Source organism: Panicum virgatum, chromosome 9N (genome assembly GCF_016808335.1).
Source record: "Panicum virgatum strain AP13 chromosome 9N, P.virgatum_v5, whole genome shotgun sequence".
Taxonomy (NCBI): domain Eukaryota; kingdom Viridiplantae; phylum Streptophyta; class Magnoliopsida; order Poales; family Poaceae; genus Panicum; species Panicum virgatum.
This window is the reverse complement of record NC_053153.1, coordinates 19,014,108-19,033,001: the sequence shown is the minus strand read 5'-3', so window position 1 is coordinate 19,033,001 and position 18,894 is coordinate 19,014,108. Positions and strand designations below refer to the sequence as shown.

General features: G+C 42.2%; 2 protein-coding genes and 1 long non-coding RNA gene across 4 annotated transcripts; 2 read left to right on the top strand and 1 right to left on the bottom strand.

Moving 5' to 3' along the window:
• Positions 1-5,510: 5,510 nt before the first annotated feature.
• Positions 5,511-6,087, top strand: LOC120688561. Its single transcript, XR_005681168.1, has 3 exons — positions 5,511-5,659; positions 5,755-5,846; positions 5,940-6,087. It is a non-coding gene; the product is annotated as an uncharacterized LOC120688561 (long non-coding RNA).
• Positions 6,088-7,789: 1,702 nt separating this feature from the next.
• LOC120688560 (zinc finger BED domain-containing protein RICESLEEPER 1-like) lies at positions 7,790-9,434 on the top strand. The gene is made up of 2 exons (XM_039970918.1): positions 7,790-8,716; positions 9,051-9,434. Exon 1 carries the CDS (start codon positions 7,809-7,811, stop codon positions 8,709-8,711), a length of 903 nt encoding a protein of 300 aa, XP_039826852.1. The 5' UTR covers positions 7,790-7,808; the 3' UTR covers positions 8,712-8,716; positions 9,051-9,434.
• A 4,591-nt stretch (positions 9,435-14,025) lies between these two features.
• Positions 14,026-16,636, bottom strand: LOC120688559 (probable potassium transporter 16). 2 transcript variants are annotated; one of them, XM_039970917.1, is made up of 6 exons: positions 16,612-16,636; positions 16,204-16,256; positions 15,791-15,917; positions 15,448-15,702; positions 14,528-15,324; positions 14,026-14,413 (listed from the first exon to the last, which is right to left on the bottom strand). In XM_039970917.1, the coding sequence occupies exons 3-6, from the start codon at positions 15,915-15,917 to the stop codon at positions 14,159-14,161; spliced, it is 1,434 nt and encodes a 477-aa protein (XP_039826851.1). In that variant the 5' UTR covers positions 16,204-16,256; positions 16,612-16,636; the 3' UTR covers positions 14,026-14,158. The 2 variants fall into 2 exon arrangements, with proteins under 2 accessions (XP_039826851.1, XP_039826850.1); XM_039970916.1 differs by having other exon boundaries at positions 15,448-15,672; positions 16,612-16,634.
• Between the last annotated feature and the right edge of the window lie 2,258 nt (positions 16,637-18,894).

The window sequence follows — 18,894 nt, the reverse complement described above, 5'->3', positions numbered from 1 at the left end:
TAACAGAGGCGGTCAGCGTAAAAGTGACCGCCTTTGTTAATACTCCTATTTCAAAGGCGAACACGCTATAAGTGTCTGCCTCAGTTAATAGACCGGCCCAATCGAAATCCAATTGAGCCCGATTGCTGAGAGCAGTATATAATAAACCCTAACCCAAACACTTCCATCCTCTCTCTCCCTCCCACACGCTAGCTCTCTCTCCCGCATTCCCTCCCTCCCTCTCTCTCTCTCCCCCGCGTGTGGCCATCGTGGCGGCCGGCGGCCGGATCCGGCGTGGCCGCAGTCGAGGGCGACCGGAGCGGCGGCGGCGCGGGCGGCTGAGGGCGAGGGCGGGCCGGCTGTGGCGAGATCCGACCGCTGCGCGCAGGATACTAGTGTGGAGTGGCCATGGAGCGGGGCGGGGGGGGGGGGGGGGTGAGGACACGGGTCGGCAGCGGTCGCGGTAGGCAGCGGTGGCGGCGCGGATGTGGCGGCGGCTGACTCAGCACGCGCGGCGACGGCGGCCGTAGCGTGCGATGGGCTCGGCGGGTCTGATGGATTCAGTGGGCTGGTTTTCTTTATTTTTTTCTACTCTATTAACAGAGGTGGGCACAAATCGCTTCTGAAAATGCATCATTAATAGTGATGTTTGCTCAGAGGTGGTTGGTTTTGCCCGCATATGAAAATCAATTTCAACCGTCTCTGAAAAGTTTACTGTAATAGAGAATTTGGCCTTCTCGTTGTACGGATTGGGTGCAGAATCTCATTCCTGATTATGATGAAAAATATGGACATGTGTTCTCGCCGTTTCACTATATATTGCCTCGTGATTTGGGGTTAGACACAAAGGGGTCTAGTTCTATTAAACTTTGCACATGTTCTTTTATTCTGAAAGTCGCAGAGGTCCTCGAATTTTTTTTAGAGTTTTAGGGGCAAGCCCCGTCTTTCACTAACACAGATAAGAACGTGCGTTACAGTTTACGGCATCGGCACCAACCATGGCCTTCTGTTATTAAGCTTTACACAAAAGACGGACGTTGCAGTGCCGCCGGCCATGTCTCACCGGTCGAGGGCCTCCGCAGCTCCACTGCAGCAACATCATCGTTCCCACAGAAGCGCAGATCAGTCGGCCGCGCCCATCTCTTCACTTACCGCCACTTTCAGCACACATCAGTTTTTAGGATTGGAACTTCGCAGCTACAGGATGCTCCTAGTGCTACTCAGCCTACGCTTCGTCGACGCAGCTGAAAGGATCGTGGCCCAAAAAGAGGGGTTGAATTGGTACTTTTTCGATTTCTAACCGTCCTTAACCTATCTCTAGTGTTGCCCAAGCCTATAGTTCAAAGACTTAGGATCTAGAGCACACTAACATGATGATTCTAGGTAGGTAAGCACACTAACATAGCCATCATCCTAATTGAGCACACTAAACAAGCAAAGGCTAGCCCAAATGAAGCAAACTATCAAGAGCAAGTTCTAGTTCCAAACAAACAAGTAAAAAGCAAGAAACTGAAACAACTTAAGTAAATTGCTTGAATGTAAAAGAGAATGGACAAGAGACAACCGAATTTTTTCCCATGGTATCGAGAAGTTGACGCTCCCTCCTAATCCACGTTGGAGCACCCACAAAGGGTTGAGCTCCCTTGCATCACGAAGAGTAAGTGATCACAAAGAATACCCCTTCTCCATCCCCGAAACAGCGAGCTTCAAACCGTGTACAATTTCTTCTTCTTGGAGCTCCCACAAACTCCAAGAGCTCACCAAGAGCCTCCGATCACCAAGACCGTCTAGGTGCCGTCAAACACCAAGAGTAATAAGTCCTAAGCTTTCACTTTACCATCACTAAGTCGGCCCTAAAGCTCTAGCACACTTGCACTCTTCCAAGGATTGAATTCTTGATAAATTTGGTTGATCTCAAGGTTTGGATGTCTTCTCTCAGTACAAGGGTGGCCTCAGGTGTTCAAGGGTTCAAAAGGCAGCTCAAATGACCCGAGGTACCCCTTATATAGGTTAGAGATCACCTAGTAGCCATTGCTAACTTTTCTAGAAAAAGTTAGAAGGTGTTGGATAATCCGACCCTATCTTGACAAAGGCGTTGGATCATCCGACCCCACTAACTTTTCCACGGTAGCCGTTGTTTTTTAAACTTCCTGCTGATGTCATTTATCCGACTTGTTAGCCCGAACCTTTATAAATACTGCGTCGGATCATCCGGCTCAATGGGCAAATTTGAATTCCAAATAACGTGATCATTGCCCCTGCTGATTATTCCGATTCTACAAGAGCCACGTGTCGGATTATCCGAACCTGAAGAGAAATTCTCAACAAAGAAAACAGGCTCTATGGAGAATGATCCGACCGTTAGTCCGACGGTTGATTTCCTGGCGTCGGATTATCCGGTCTTGAAGGAAATTTTCAGCCCTACGAAACAGCCTCTCTGAAGAATAGTCTGGCCATTTGTCCGAACCTTATTCCATGGCATCGGATCAACTGAGTTCTTTGGTCGGATAGTCCGACCATAGGGTGGTCGGATTATCCTAACTCATTGTCTTTTCCTTTTTTCTATTTTCTGACTTGGATTTGATTTGAACTTCGATTGTTTCTGCTTCCAAGTGACTTTCTGAGTTTCATAGCAGGTGTTGAGCTGATCTTGAGCAAGTGTGCATGAAATCTAAGGCCAACTCATGGAATGGTCAAGCTACTAACTTCGAACCCCCCTTTATAGTATGGTCACAAACTAGAAACTATAAAATCTATACTAAATCAAGTGTCCTTCATCTTCTTGTGACACTTGAGTCTAGAAAGGTCCTTAACCTTGATGATTTGAGTCAGTGTCGTTGAAAGTTAATTTTGAGGGGTCTCCTTTTATTTGCGACTTAAACGGATTAACGATCATTCCTTCAAAACACACGTTAGTCACAAATATTGTCACTAATCACCAAAACTTACCATTTAGTATCCACGGGCCTAGATGCTTTCAGCCGCCCTCTTGCTCATCACACGCTAGCTAGGCATTGATGCCCTTGGCAGTTGTAGGAGACGGTCCAAAAGGAACTGATACGTGCTTTTAGTAGCTGATCATCTATTTATGTGCTTTGGAACTTATGTGTGCTTGTGAATGCTTATTCCTTTTTTTTAGATAAAGGAATATTGAACAATATTTCAGCCTCTATATCAAAGTGATGTATCCGGCGCTTATTACAAACTTTGAGAGATAAACAGGAAGCAAATTATAAGCCACAAAGCCTATTACTAAACTGCCACCTGTTCCGCGCAAAAATGTCCATCGCCGTCACTTCCAAGGCGCGGCATGCATCTGCGATCAAGCCTCTATCCTCCTCCTTTTGCAAAATCGCCAATTTCTTGATAAGATAAGTGGGCCTGAAAATGATCCGGAGAACAATTTATTTTTTAGTATTATGAAAAACTACATCATTTCTGGATAACCAGATTGACCAGAGAAGCGCACATAAGCATGTGAACATAACTTTTTTCTTTTCCCACATGAAACCCTGCAGCCAAGACCCAAATAAGTGCACAATATTATTAGGTTTCGTAAGACCGAAGGTGATGAAAATTATCCTCCAAAGTAACCTATCCATATGACACCCGAAGAAGAGATGCACAATTGTTTCGTCATTCATGCAAAATCAACATTGTTTGCTCCCCTTCCAATTACGCTTGGCTAAATTATCCTTTGTTAGGATAACCCCACGTTGGAGTAGCCAAATAAATATTTTACTTTTAAAGGAATTTTCAATTTCCATATAGGCTTGTTTATGGGTAGAATTCGAACATCTAATAGAGCTGAGTACATAGAACGAACTGAAAATTGGCCACTTTTGTGAAGTTGCCAGATTCCAGTGTCCTTATTATCTCCCAGCTGAATGTTAGCAATGCGATGTCCCAAATCCATCCAGTCCCTCAGGTTATTTCTCGTAAGATGTCTCCTAAACGAGACATTCAAAGGGTCTTCATTAAGTATAGTATGAACTGTAGCATGTTTGCGATGAAACAGATTGAACAAATTGGGATATTGATCTTTAAGGGCTGAGTTCCCCAACCATATGTCTTCCCAGAATCTGGTTTGTTTCCCATTCTGTACCTTAAACGTCATCCATTTAAGAAAATCTTGTTTTACTGACATAATCCCTGACCAAAACTGTGAATCACCAGATTTTTTCTCAACCTAGGTGAGTGTATTGGATTTAAGGTATTTATTCCTGAGTATTTGTTGCCAAATGCCATCTTCATTAGTAAGTTTGAACAACCATTTACTTAAAAGGCATTTGTTTTGGACTTTTAAATCCATAATTCCCATACCACCTTGTTCTTTTGATCTACATAATATATCCCATTTGGATAATCTATATTTTCTTTTGTGACCATTCCCTTGCCAGAGGAATCTAGATCTATAAAAAATTAGTTTTTTGAGAACTTGTTCAGGGATTTCAAAGAAGGAAAGCATATAAACAGATAGGTTGCTTAAAACTGAGTTTATGAGAGTAAGCCAGCCATCATAGGAAAGCAACTTGCCTTTCCAAGTACTCAGTTTACGTTCAAACCCATCTTCTATGATCTTCCAGTCTTTATTACTTAATCTCTTATAGTGTAACGGTATTCCCAAATAAGTGAGAGGAGTTTCCGCCACCTGACATCCAAAAATGTCCATGTAGTCATATTCGACCTCCTTCGCTTCACCAAAGCAGAAGAGTTCACTCTTATGGTAATTTATTTTGAGGCCAGATAACTGCTCAAAGATAGTCAATATGAGTTTTATGTTCCTGGCTTCATTGAAATTATGATCCATAAAGATAATAGTATCATCTGCAACTTTGGTTCTCAATGTCAACTTAGTTGTGATCACGTTCTCAAAGTGGTGATATGTTTCTTAGTTGCACGTTCTGAAAATGGTGATATGCTTATTCTTTTCAGGGTTGCAGAACGGAGCCAAATATCTTGGCCCTATACTACCACAGCACCAGGAATCTAATTCTACAATCGCGCGTCACGACGCTTCCTGGCGCGCGACGAGCTGTCTCCGTACTCTTCGGAGTCCGGACTCTTCGGAGTCCGGACTCCACGTGACCATCAGACTCCACGCACTCACATGAGTCGTGACATTAAGGTGTTTCTCTTTTCATTTATTATACCTTTTATCATTCCATTCCATAAATAACTGTGCTATCATTTCCTTTTTCTTTTCAGATTCTTTCTTTTTTTACCTTTTTTCTATCTATCATGTGCCTAAGTTCTCTTGATAAATTCTTATAGAAGTTGTAGAAAAAAGTATATCGAGAATTGTACTCAAAAGTTATATGATGAACTTGTGCGTTAAAAGATTGTGCAATAAATCTTTATGATAAAGTTAACACCATAGAAGTAGCCCTGCTAGTGGGTCGGGTGCTTTTGGGTTTTTTGGGTCGGGTATAGAGGTGGGTCTTATTGGTATGGGTTGGAATGGGTTCTGAGAGCTAACAGGTTGGGGCGAGTTGGGTTTTAGTAACTGCGGTTTGGGTGCGGGTTGTGAGTGGGTCTTACCCAGCCTGGGTGACCGCGAGTCTCGTGACTCCTCGCGAGTCGCGAGTCCTTCGTTGTCGCCGCCGCAGGGAAGCTCCGCTCCGCTCCGCCACCTCCACCCTCCTCCTCCAGTCCTCGAGGGATTCAGATCCAGATCTAGGTTCTCCTCCTCCGGTCCTCCATCTCCTCTGCATCACCCTTCCCTAATCCTCCTCCTTTTCCTCACTAGTTCACCTCTGTTCATCTTCTTGCTAGATCTACGGGGAGACTGCGAGGAGCAGCGGCGAGGTGCCTAGCGGAGAGGTGAGCCGGTGGATCGTCCATCCCCTCCTCCTCCCTCGGGCCAGGTGATTCTCGATTGCGCTCCTTTCTTTTTTTTTCTCCCCCTCCGGCATGCTGATTCTCGATTCGTGTCCTGTTCTGCTGCTCTGCCACGATAGGGCCGGGTCTTCAAGAACGGGCGGCGGCGTTTCTCTTGAGGCGAATTTGGCCTGCTGCGCGTTGGAGGGGTGCATCCAGTGGTTCCTTGACCTGGTGGACACGCTGTTCGTCGACGGTGGGCAGGATCTCTACGTCAGGCTTGCAAAGTCTAAACTATGACACTAGGTATGGCTGAATCCTTTGCTTGCTTCACGATGCACTGTTTCTGAATTCGACGCAATCTTACAGGTTACTATTTAAATAGATAATGGGTCAATGCTATTACTGCAACTGCCAAACTTACACAAAATTTACCATGGTCGGTTGCACATGACCACCCTGTATATTTCTTTAAAGCCCACGAGCAACAGCAGTAGCAGTTCCAACTCTGGTCATATTAATTAGTGGCATTATATTTCTCTTGAGTGAAAAAATTAACTGCATTTGGCAGAGTGCAGAACCAACGTAAGTTTGCTAGATCTTGATCTTGCATGATCTGTTGTCTGTGTGATCCAATCAGACTGATGCTTCACCTGATCCTGATGCTTCACATATACTTTGATTCCAGTAATTTTAATTCCTCAATGAGAGAGTTGCTGAGAATTCCATTTAGTCTAAGTCAACTGCATATAACAGGTAGGAAATTCAGAATCATGGTGCTGCAGTAGCAATACTCTGCCATCTGTAATGCTACCACAGTCAAGTCCAACTCGAGATCTGTCACAAGCATTACCGGTATGGGCCTAGTAACTCATGTTAACGCCATCAGCTTGCAAATACGGGGTATTTTTATGTGCCTTTATTTATTATTATTGAAAGTGCAATGGATTATTGGTTGACATATACGGTGGTTATTATGCTTAGATGTCAACTTCTCATCCGGCTGAGGCATCAGACACCAATACAAGCAGCAATGATGACCATTCATCAGGAACACCAAATAGGAGGTCTAAAGTTTGGGAACACTTTGAGCCAGAGTTGGTCGAGGTGGATGGTGCTCTGAAGGCTGTTTGCAGATACTGCGGCATGAAGATGGCTAGCTGAAAATCAGGTACAAATAGTTTGAGAAATCACATAAAAGATTCTTGTCGAAAAATTAGTGCAGATGATAGACAGAGGTTTATTGCCACAATTCAGAAACAACCAGCAGGTCTATTTACCTTCAATCCTCAAATAAGTCGTGAGTTAATGATAACTTGGTGCATTCGGGCAGAGGTTGCATTTAATAAATTTGAGGACCTAAGTTTTTCACCATGGATGGCATCCTTGCAGCCCACATTTGATTGCATTGGGCGCCAAACAATCCGCAATGATTGTGTTCGTATGTATGGGAGAGTGAAGCAAACATTAGCAAGTGAACTACAAGGTCTTGATTCTCGCATATGCTTTACTTCTGATCTGTGGACATCTAACCAAAACCTGGGATATATATGTCTAACAGCCCATTATGTGGATGCTAACTTTGCCTTGCATAAGAAGATAATTTCTTTCAAAGCATTGAAGTATCCACATAGTGGTCTAGCCATTGAGGAGGCAATCACAAGATGTATGACAGAGTATGGAATAAAAGAAAAGATGTTCACTATCACCCTTGACAATGCATCAAACAACAACACAGCTTGTGACCTTTTGCAAGAAAGTGCCAAATCAGACTTGCTGTTTGGTGGTCAACATCTTCGAGTTAGATGCTGCGCTCATATTCTGAATCTTCTTGTCCAATATGGTATGACTATTGCTGATGCAACACTTGAGATGATCCGGGATCTGATTAGGCACATTAACTTTTCACCGAGAAGAATCCAAAGTTTCAACGAGATAGCTGAAAGAGAGTCTTTCTCCAAAGGCTGGTTTGGTTCTTGATATTCCGAACCGTTGGAACTCAACTTGATATGATTGTTGAGGCTGTGAAGTACAGGAGCGTGCTGAAGAGGTATGCTGCATCAAATCAAGAACCTTTTCCATCAAATGATGACTGGATAAAAGTTGAGGCTATAGGTGATTTTCTTGAGGCTTTCGAAGAAGCTACAAGGGCGTTCTCAGCTGATAGATATCCTACAGCACACACTTTTTTGGATAATGTTCTTTGCATTCATGAAGCTTTAAAAATTTCAAAAATGCAAGCTAATGAAGCCATACAAAATTTGGGTAGAGCAATGGAAAGCAAATTCAGCAAGTATTGGGATGGGAAATATAATATGACCCTTGTTATTGCAACGGTACTTGATCCAAGAAAGAAGATGGACTTCTTGGAATTCTTTTATCAGAGGGTGTGCAACTACTTTGTTGATATTGAGACAAGCATGACTTCAGCTAGAGAATGGATGACTAAGTATTTTAGGAAATATGAAGAGATTGTTAGGACAAATGGTGTAGATCTAGTGTATACTACTGTATCTAGAGGCATTATGGGATCGCCTGTGCTAGCTAAAAGAAGAATGCACCAAGAGTTTGCCCACTTTAGAAATCAAAAGAGAGCTAGCAATACTCAAAAATCGGAACTTGATACATATCTGGAAGATGAACATGTGAGAGATGATGAAAACTTTGAGATCTTGAGTTGGTGGAAGACAAATAAAGACAAGTATCCTGTCCTATCAACCATGGCACGAGACTTCCTTGCAATTCCATTGAGCACTGTGTCTTCCGAGTCCGCATTTAGTTTGAGTGGCCGGATTCTTAGTGATAATCGGAGTTCAATGACACCTGAAACCCTTGAAGCCCTTGTTTGTGTTAAGGATTGGTTGTATAAGCTCCCAGGCAATGAAGACTGCTCTCAGATTGTGGTTGACTAGCACAGGTTAGTACATTATTGGTTACTAGAGGGGGCGAACTTGTATCTCTGTTTACCATTATTGTGTTGTAAAGTTTTCATATTGTATTTCTGGGGGAGATCATGTGTTAGTAGTAGTAGTAGTGATAAACAATTTACATTTCATTTCTGTCAGTAGTATTGAGCTTTACAGCAGGTTTCCTCCTGCATTATTCCAAGAGTAGTAGTGATAAACAATTTACTAAGGACAGTTATATTGTAGACTAATATCAAGCTGAAACTCAGGTGTATTGTTACAATTAAAGAGGCTATATTCCTGAGTTGTACACTCTTCATAGTTATTTGTTCTACATTATTTCAGAATCGCTGAAGAGGCGTACAAGGGCCATGGCCGCAGGAACGTTGAGTAGAGTGTCTAGTCTCGTTGGAGGAGCACTACAAGACTAGATGAATTTTGATAATCTATTAAGTTAATTCTATAATCTGTGGTTTAATATGGCTCATCATGTCATGTTACTCTATGGAAACTCTGAATATGAGCATCACATCTACTTTGGGGACGTTGGAAATTCGTGCATGTTGTTTGCCTGCTATTATTAGCTGAAGTTCTGCTAGAGACAAATCAGTGCTGTACTGGTCTCCTTGTTAGTTAAAAGTAATTTTTATTATTAAGTCAATATTTTTCTTGTTGCCTTGTTCTAGAATAATATTGGATAATTATTAGTTGGACTCATTCCTGCAGCAATGTTGATGACTTCTTACATACTCCTGTTCATGCTTATCCCTTGATATTGTTTAATTATTGTACGTGTTGCCAATGCTCCACTACTGGTTGTTTTGGAATGGGCTGTATCCATGGCAACTCCACGGGAGCAGCCCCATGGCAACCCAAGACATGGTGGGTTGGGTTGGGGATAATTTGATTTGGAATGGGATGGGGTGGAGTAAGAAAAAAACATATTTGTTTTGGATTGGGGTGGGAATGGGTTGGATTTTTGCCCATTAGCAGGGCTACATAGAAGTTGTGCAAAAAAATTGTCCTTCACAAGTTATTTGAAAACACTATGTACCAAAATTGTATGTATTGTAAAAGTTGTGCTAAAAAGTTATTTTTTGAGAAGTTGAAGAAAGAATTATACGTAAAATTTATATGTACTGTAAAAGTTATGATGAGATTTTATGTCTCAGAACATGTGTGTTATAAGTTATGCACAAAATTATATTTACAAGTTATAACTTTCCAAAGAAAAAAATTATGGAGCAAAAATCATTTCCAAAAAAGGAAATAGAATGGTTTGTCGGAGACCGCGCGCTGGAATTGCTCCGCGAGCGCTGATTAACATCGGCCCTTGTGGACCGCGCACCGCAGAAGCTAGAAGGGAAAGGGAATATCACGGAATCCAAAAAAGAAAACTTTTGAGTATATGTTGGAAACCGATTGTTGGTTGGCCTCCTGGCGCGCGCTAACTAGCAATGGCCCCACAGCACGGTGTCGTGGAATTTGACGTCGAGCTACAAAAAGGGAGAATGAGAAGGCGAGCTGGAGTTAAATCTTAAGGCACGGCGCCAGAGTTAAATCTTAAGGCACGGCGCCACGACACTTGGCGCCGTAATAACACAGCACGACGCCCCTAACATATGGCGCTGTGTTTCAACAACACCATGATTGTTGGCATCGTTCTGTTTGCCACATATAGGCACCGGTTGCTAAAGGCCTAAGGTACCGGTTTTTGAACCGGTACCTGGAAACCGAGACCAAAAGTCATGGTCATGAGCACCGGGTAGAAAAACCGGTACCTAAGGCTGGTATTTTTGGCAAAAGTGGTTGGGTGGGATTCGAACTCAGAATCTCTCGCCTTGCATGTACCTCTCTTACCATCTCGTCTACACATCACTTTTGATGGGCAGATAGATTTTTTTTTTGAAGTAACTCATGGATGAGCCTTAGGTACCTAAGGAGCCTTAGGTACCGGTTGATGTTACCAACCGGTACCTAAGGCTCATCCATAGGCACCGGTTGGTGGTACCACCCGGTACTAATGTAAAAGTTACCACCCGGTACCTATGGAGAGTCTTAGGTACCGGTTGGTGTTACCAACCGGTACCTAAGGCTCATCCATAGGTCCCATCCACCCCAAAGATACCAGTACGAAGATGAACCGGTACCTATACTAGCATAGGTACCGGTTCATCTTCATTCTGGTACCTTTGGGGTGGACCTTTGGCGTGTTTTCTACTAGTGATAGGCGCCAGCTCAGAAGCATGGTATGGGGGTTGGCGTCATGACCGATGGCACTGAGTCATGGCGCCGACCCTCAGAGTCCAAAAATGCAACTTACTTCTCCAAGAGTCTAAATATATTTTTTTTCAAAAGAGCTAAAATGTAGAAAGTACGGGGTTCAATGGACACCACCATCGGCGGTGATAGTAGGGGCCTGTTTGGCAGGGCTCTGGCTCCTCCAAAAACAGCTTCAGCTCTGGCTCCTCTAGTGGAACGGCTTCTCTGGTGGAACTGGAGCTGTTTTGAAAAATGTTTGGCAAAACAGCTTTTAGTACTAGTGTCTACTCACGGAGCCGCTTGGAGCCACGTTTTATGGCTCCACCTCTCCAGTGGAAGCCGAAAAGGACTCCAACTGCGGCTCCTTGCCTGGAGCTGCTCCAAATTAAACTGTTTGGCAGGGCTTCAGCTGGAGCCGGTTTTGGAGCTGATTTTGGAGCCGTGCCAAACATACCCTAGGTCCTCACGCTGGTTCGTATGCCCACACCACACTCTTATTATTTTTGCCCTCTCTCATTTCTCTCTACTATTGGGGTTTTAGAACCGGTGGTGATGTGTTGGAGTTGCGACATGCCTTGCGCGTGCATCTTCCCTCTCTTCTACCTTCTACTTTTTCTTCCCTCTCTCCTACCTTTTGCCGTAGCAAGTTCCGCTGCCTCATCCAAGCAATGTACTCTCTCTCTCTTTCTCTCTCTCTCTCTCTCTCTCTCTCTCTCTCTCTCTCTGCAGCTTTGTCTAACTAGCTACCAACTCATCCATCCGGTAGCTTCCTATGGTTTACTTTTGCTAAATTTCCCTAGGTACTATACCAGTATACCCCACATGCAGTGGCGAAGCCAAGATGATTTTAACTCTGGTGCACCCTCCATTACAATGAAGGAAGCTAGTATAATTGATATGGTAAAATTTAATTAGCTACTAGGAAAAATATTTTTCACCATGGTGCATGTGCACCAGGTAAAGCTCATGTAGCTTCGCCCCTGCCCACATGTATCGTCAATGCTGACCGACAGGTCGATCCTCAGCTCGGACGAACCTTACCAAAGTCGCACAAGTGCAGTGGCTGACGACGACAGATCGAGGACACGACGACGTGGCCGTTGCTGGATGGGCGTTGACTGACAAAACGGACCATGACCGCCGCCCGCCGGCCGGCTTGTAAATTGTTGCAGCTGAAGCCTGATTTGGAACCAAAGTAACGTCGTTTCATAGCTCATGGGAAGAAAAGCATACGTTTTGTAGCCCATCTTTTGGAAAGAAAAGCATGGATGATTTGACATTTTCTGCTGCATCCTGAATGCTCACTTGGTCTGGGAGGTCGTCAGTACATACGGCCTGCGGCTGCTGTACCAGGACTTTCTGGCTGCAAGCATGCGTATTTGCTTCCGTGCCGGCGGGGCAAAAAGTTGGAGTAGCATATCTGCTGATAATAAGTGCTCCAGGGCGTACGAAATTTTAGTTTAGCCAGGGTTTCTTAAGTTTTTTTTTCAAACAAAAAAGTTTCTTGCTTTAACTGAACGCTAACACGCACATGACTATCTATCCCGGCGGCAGCCCTTCATAGTTTGGAAACACGGGGGGGCTGCCGTCTGTCCTTTTTTTTTTACCTGCGAAAGTGCGAAAAGTACATGCCACTATATATATAACTTCTTCAGATGTCGCACTACGATAGAGATGCTATAAAGTTTTTATTTCACAGTTTACGTATTGAACATTTTTCTCGTGCTTTTTATATATAATAATAAGTGCAGCAGATAGTTTCAAAAGATGGTGTCGCCAATCTTTATCTGTTGACTTAAAAATAGAAAATGCACCGGGGGTTCGAAAACTTGGCTTGAGGAGCCATTTATGTCGCCAAACTTTCAAATTACACATCGAAGTCCTTATCATATTTGCTAATCGTTTCGCATGAGGTCCAAATCGTAGTTACTTTCATTAAATCACCCAACATGTGGGGCTCCATTTGCCATTTCATCACGTTTTCTTTTTCGCGGCCTTATCCTCTTTGCCACAATATTGTACAGCATAGATAAAATAGGCCTTTTTCCACAATATTGTACAGTATAGAGAAAATAGGCCACGCCTAGGACTATAGCCCTAGTGGCCCTAGGCCTCTTCCTCCACCCTTGCGCACTGGGGCGTCGTGATATTTCAAGAATTATCGTACCTGTTCTGCACTTGAAGAACTTTATCCTTTGGGCATTCTTTGAAACAAAGTTCAAGAGTGGCCATGGCCCGTGGGCGTCTCATGACTAGCATCTGGCGACCGACATTGGTGATTCAACACCGCGACCGCTAGGCGCAAGTCCGCTCCACCTCTACGAGGCACAAGTGTTAGTGCGTGATAGGAGACGAAGCGGTGTTAGTTGCCTTTGGTGTCGTGATCAAGTCGAGTAGTGCCGCCGCGACTACCAAACAGAAGGCTGGGCGTCGGACGATCGACAATCGAAAATACGAGGTGTGACTTCTAGGTGCAATTTGGGCCTCGTTTTGCTATGGAATTGGCTGCAAACTAACAAAATTGAGGCCTCCTATATTACTATATATACATAAGTTATACTTCATAATTTGGGGGCCTGTGTGGTCACAGGGCCCACACGGGTCCAAGGACGCCCCCTAGGGGCGCACGTGGACTGAGAATTCAAAACATTTATTAAGTTGGACTGTATGCTCCTTCTGTCCTTAAATATAATATAAGGATTTAAAGCATTTCAAATTGTGATATATCTGTCTTGGGTTCTTGGTCTACAGCTGGAGGACTACTGGACGTTTCATTCTTGAAGTGGGTATTACATCATCTAATAAATGAAGAGAGTTCCAGGTTATATGTGTACATGCTGGTTGGGAGGATCAATTAGTTTGATGCCCATTTTTTAGTTTTATGTTGATCCATTAGTTTTGGTTTCCCACTTCATCGTGCTGGTTAAATGAAGTACCATTTAAGCGTCAATCAAATAAGAATGTGCACACATAAGTATTTGCTAGTTTTGTTTTGCAGTTAATTAATGGAAGAGCAGTTTGCTGCTTAAATGTTGGCTCACATCATGACACCATTCTATTAGACATTGAATTCTTGAAATATATATATTTATCTTTCAGACATTGCGTCAGTAAGCTCTCATTGCTATCACATATTAACATGCATGCCAGGAAAATACATCATTCTGTTAATATGTAAACTTATGTGAGACCTAGATCTCATAGGTTATCCCAACCTTGAGTAGTTTGCCTCTTGGAATGGATAACATCTTCTCTCCATTCCTTGAATTTTTCCTTAGGAAACTGTAGATGTAGTTCACAATAATCTTCTTTAACAAGTTGGAGTGAGGCTTGGCTACTACTTCACTCTCCTCAATAATATAAACAACACCATTATCCACCTCGCGTTGGATGATCTTTTGATCTTCCTCAATCTTCAACATCTCCTCTAGGTTCATTTCCCCCACCTGTGTTATTTGAAAAGAGTATATATATTATTAGCACACCACCAAATGAGGACATCTAGTTTACAACAAGAATGTTTCTAAACAAAAAAAACCCATTTATTTATTAATTGTTACCTGGAAATGTGCCAATCTACTGCTCATGGAGACTGGATGCATTGTGAGCTCCGAGAAGGATTGGGCTGGTGTAAGCATCTCCTCAGCATAGATAACATGTCCTGAGGGCTTCCTCTCCCAAGTAAAGCTGTCAACACGAGCACTATGGAAGATAATTTTCAATGGCTCATCACCAACTCCATAGAGGTTTAAGTCCCTCACATAGTATTGGAGGTACTCAACTAGGACTTTAACAAAATCGTTGGCCATCTCGAGCTTATCGCGGTACCCATATCTTGCCACACAACAGAACACCATGAACTCTTTGGGCTCCACTTGTCGAAAGAGGAAGCGCTCGGAGACATCAACATACGGAATTGGCAAACGTTTCACCGTGATGAAGACAATCACTGAGTGAATGGTAGGAATCTTCTCGATGAGGTGAGGGAATATGGGTGGTATCCCTTGAACCAACTCAGTGTAGAAAAGCCCTAGCCCTGGGACCCTCTTTAGGTCTCGACGTTCAAGTAGATCTTTCACCTCATCGCGTGACACAATATGCTCAAGCTCATATTTGTACCGTTTGACATGCACGTAGTGCCAGACAATCATGATTAACATGAGAACAGCTGACATAGCCACTGGCACATAAGGTCCATGGGCGAACTTATATAAAACTGCAGCTGTGTAGATAGACTCAGTTGATATGTAGACAATGAAGAAGATGGCGATCCACCAAATGTTTACCTTCCACACAAGCAGCATCACTATTGTCATCAATAGGGTTGTGATGACCATCACAAGGACCACACAAATTTCTGTACAGATATAGGTGGAAATATAGTAAGTGGCAAACTATTGAAATGTGGATAAACATTGGTGCAAAAGTATGAAATAGAGCATTTAACAATAATCATTAATTCAACTTTTAGACTTCTTACCATGTGCTTTCGCAATGAAACCAGTTGTCCGGAAGCTTATGGTAACAACACAAGCAGCAATACAAAGGAAGATGTTCACTTCAGGGATGTACAGCTGGCCTGAATAACGCCTTGATGTACGTAGTATCTTGACCCTTGGAAAACAGTTGAGTGCTTGTAAATGAGACATGGTTGCAAAGGCACACGAGATCATAGCTTGACTTCCAATGACAGATGTAATGAGAGCTAGGACAAAAGTTGGCCAAAACAAAGAGCCTGCGTCATACAAGAGAGTATCCATTTAATTTTTTGTTTAATAATAACCAAGAAATTAATAACAGAGGCTACTATTTGTGTCACGTACTTGGGATTGAATTGAAAAAAACATTAGGTATGTCAGTCACACGCATGTCTGTGTGTTTCCTCAGGTATGCCGCTTGCCCAATATATGTGAGCAACACCGAAGGTAATAAGCTGAAGGTGAAGCTCATCTGAAAGACAAAAGTAGTTTCCTTATTACCACCATAATGATGTTTGTGTAGTATACAAACATAAATGGAAACAGTTCAACTTTCATAAGTTCAAGTAGTGATCCATAAATCCATTTTCACTGTCATGCATGTGAATGTCTTGAATGAAGATAGTAATTGAAATTAACACTACATGTATTTTAATCCCATGTGGTCACAAGATCATTTTTGTTCTCCCCCTTCAGATATCAGAATAATTTATTTGCAGTACTTCTTTTTTTACCGAAATATCTAAATAATCTTGTACCTGGATCGATCTGATGCTGAAGTATCCCAGATCAGCAAAAAGAGCTTCTGTGCCTGTCAAAGAAGTACAATCCTTTAGAAATAAACAGTATAAACAAAATTACTGCACAACTAGGAGGATTGTAGTGTGGACCATCTCGTCCCTATTTGCTACCAATGCAATAATTCTATGGTAGGTGTTTGTTTGGCCTTTCTTATTCACTTGTTTTTTTACTCCTCTTCATTTTTTATTTTAAAGATATTTTGTCTTTTTATTATTATTCTGTATTGAAAAATAGAAAGCGTAGTTTTCTGTGTGTTCTGTGGAAATAAATTATATATAAATATTGAATCATATATAAACGTACTAGATTTTATTTCTACAGATTGTATGTATGTATGTGTGTGTAGTGTGTGTGTGCGCGCATACCTGTGAAGCAAAGGAGAATTTCACCCAATCTATAACTTCCATCAATCTATAAGTTTTAGCCTCATTCCCAAGTAAATAATTTTCTCGATCCATGGAGGAGAGAGAGGAAGAATATAATTTTTTCTATATTTACACAAATGCATGATAGTTCTTTTCCCAACATTTAGTGATACAAATAATATGTTGAGTTTGGGTAGTTTTATTTTAGTACATGTTAAATTGACTTTTTTCCAATACCAACACATATATAGAAGTATATTTATGATCATCATTTGAGGCTCCATTTGCCTCAAACTTTTGGATGAAGTTATATTATTTTAGTAGGAGAGCAATATTTCCAGAGACAGGTGGGGTGTCCCGCCCCTGGAAATGGATTTTCGAGGGGCGGTCTCTTTATCCAATCCTGCAAACTGCATTTGTAGCTACGAGAACCATAGGCGGGTATCACACATGTCTCTAAAAATAAGTTTTTACATGCCTCTAAAACCGTTTCTTAGTAGTGTGCAACAGGAGTCTTCTCGAGGTAGAGCTTACGTATGGTAGTAGTTTTTTTTCCTTTAAAAAAGTACATACACAGGCAGATCACAGGGAATGCAAAACAGATATTTTGTCTACCAATCTGAAGCAAATGTTGTTTTCAGTAATTCAAGTCACTGCAGTGACGGGCTTAAATGCACATGCATACAACACCACTCATTACAAATGCAAGTCAACTAATGACGACTTCCATTGTTATGACTTATCCAAGTTATATCGTTTTTATGAACAGTATTTGCGGATTCTCCAGCCATTATGTTAAATAACATATTAATGCAAGATATTCTCCAGCTTTCAGTTAATTGCATTGTAAGACACTCTGAACCCTGAACTTTGGCCTCGGCCCCTTTATTTATAAAAACTTTTTTGCAGGGATCTCCCCCACAGTTTCCTTTCACAAAAAAAAAGTTGGGATCATACTATATATGGTGGTAATAACGCCAGCCGAACACTATTTGCAGGAACAAATTTTCATATCTTCGAAGCAGAGGTGGGTTTCATGAAATAAATTCTCGAAGCATAAGTGAAATGCAAGGGTTCGTATGCGTGAATTTATGAACCCGAACACTTACATACATGCATGAAAGTATGGTTCATAAGATTTCAAAAATTCTAAAAAAAATCGAGATAGATTGATTAGACCTCCTGCCTCCTATCTCAAAGTATAATAATTGAATTGCCTGTCATTTCCCCCAACAGCTTAAGTTTTTCGGTGCATCCAGATATATGGTGTATCATTATTTCAAAAAAGGAATTGTTACATGCTCCAACTTCGAGCCTCCACATGGAAGGGATCTGAAATACAAGTAAACTCTTCAACATGCATTCCCCTTAGAAAATGGGATGCCTGTTTTAGAAAATGGAACTATGATTGATTGCCCTTTGTTTCTAAAATTTCTACATACACCTGTCTTCTCAAATGTCTATCCATTTATGTAGTACATCACAATTATTGGGATTTGCTTACCTATTCCTGCACACTACACCATGAAGGACCAAATAGGCGAGCAGAGGGGGGGGGTGAATGGGAGCCTCAAATTCGATTTGAAAAACCGAAGAGAAAAGTCCCGATTCACCCAACGCACCTTGGACGAAGAGTATCAGTACCGCATAGCTCAGAACGACTATCGGCACTAGTAATACTCTTGACGCACAATCGGAAGCTCGATCGAGAAAAGTTCGAACAAAATCTCACAAGTTCAATCACGCAAATGAAGATCAGAGCAAAGCGTTCGGAAAGCCAAAATATCTCAGAAACTCGAACAAAAGGGTTAGAGCATAGATAAAACAAAACTAGAAATACTGGAATGAAATCTAGCTAACACAAGAACAACTAAACTAATTTTTGTTTTGCTTTTTCAAGTTTTAATTAAGCAGAAAATTAATTAAACCTAGAGAAGGAAAATAAATCTAGAGAAGGAGCTAAGCGACTAAAACTAGAAGGCAGCCCTAAAACATGATTTGCTACTCAAAAGGGACCCAAGAAAAATCTAGCAAAATCAACAGAAAAAGAAAAGACTGGTGAAGCAATTCATCGAACACCTTACGGGCAGAGTTGTGCTGATGAAGAACGAACACGATCAGAGTTGGGATTTCCCACACACGCACTCGATTCGTCTCCCTGCACAAGAATCACACAAACACGAAACCACAAAGCTGCTGAATTTTACCTTTTCTTCCACTAGGAGCCCTGCACCGGCAAGCGCGAACGCCCCTGGCCGCGGCAGTCTGCGTGCCCTCTGCTTG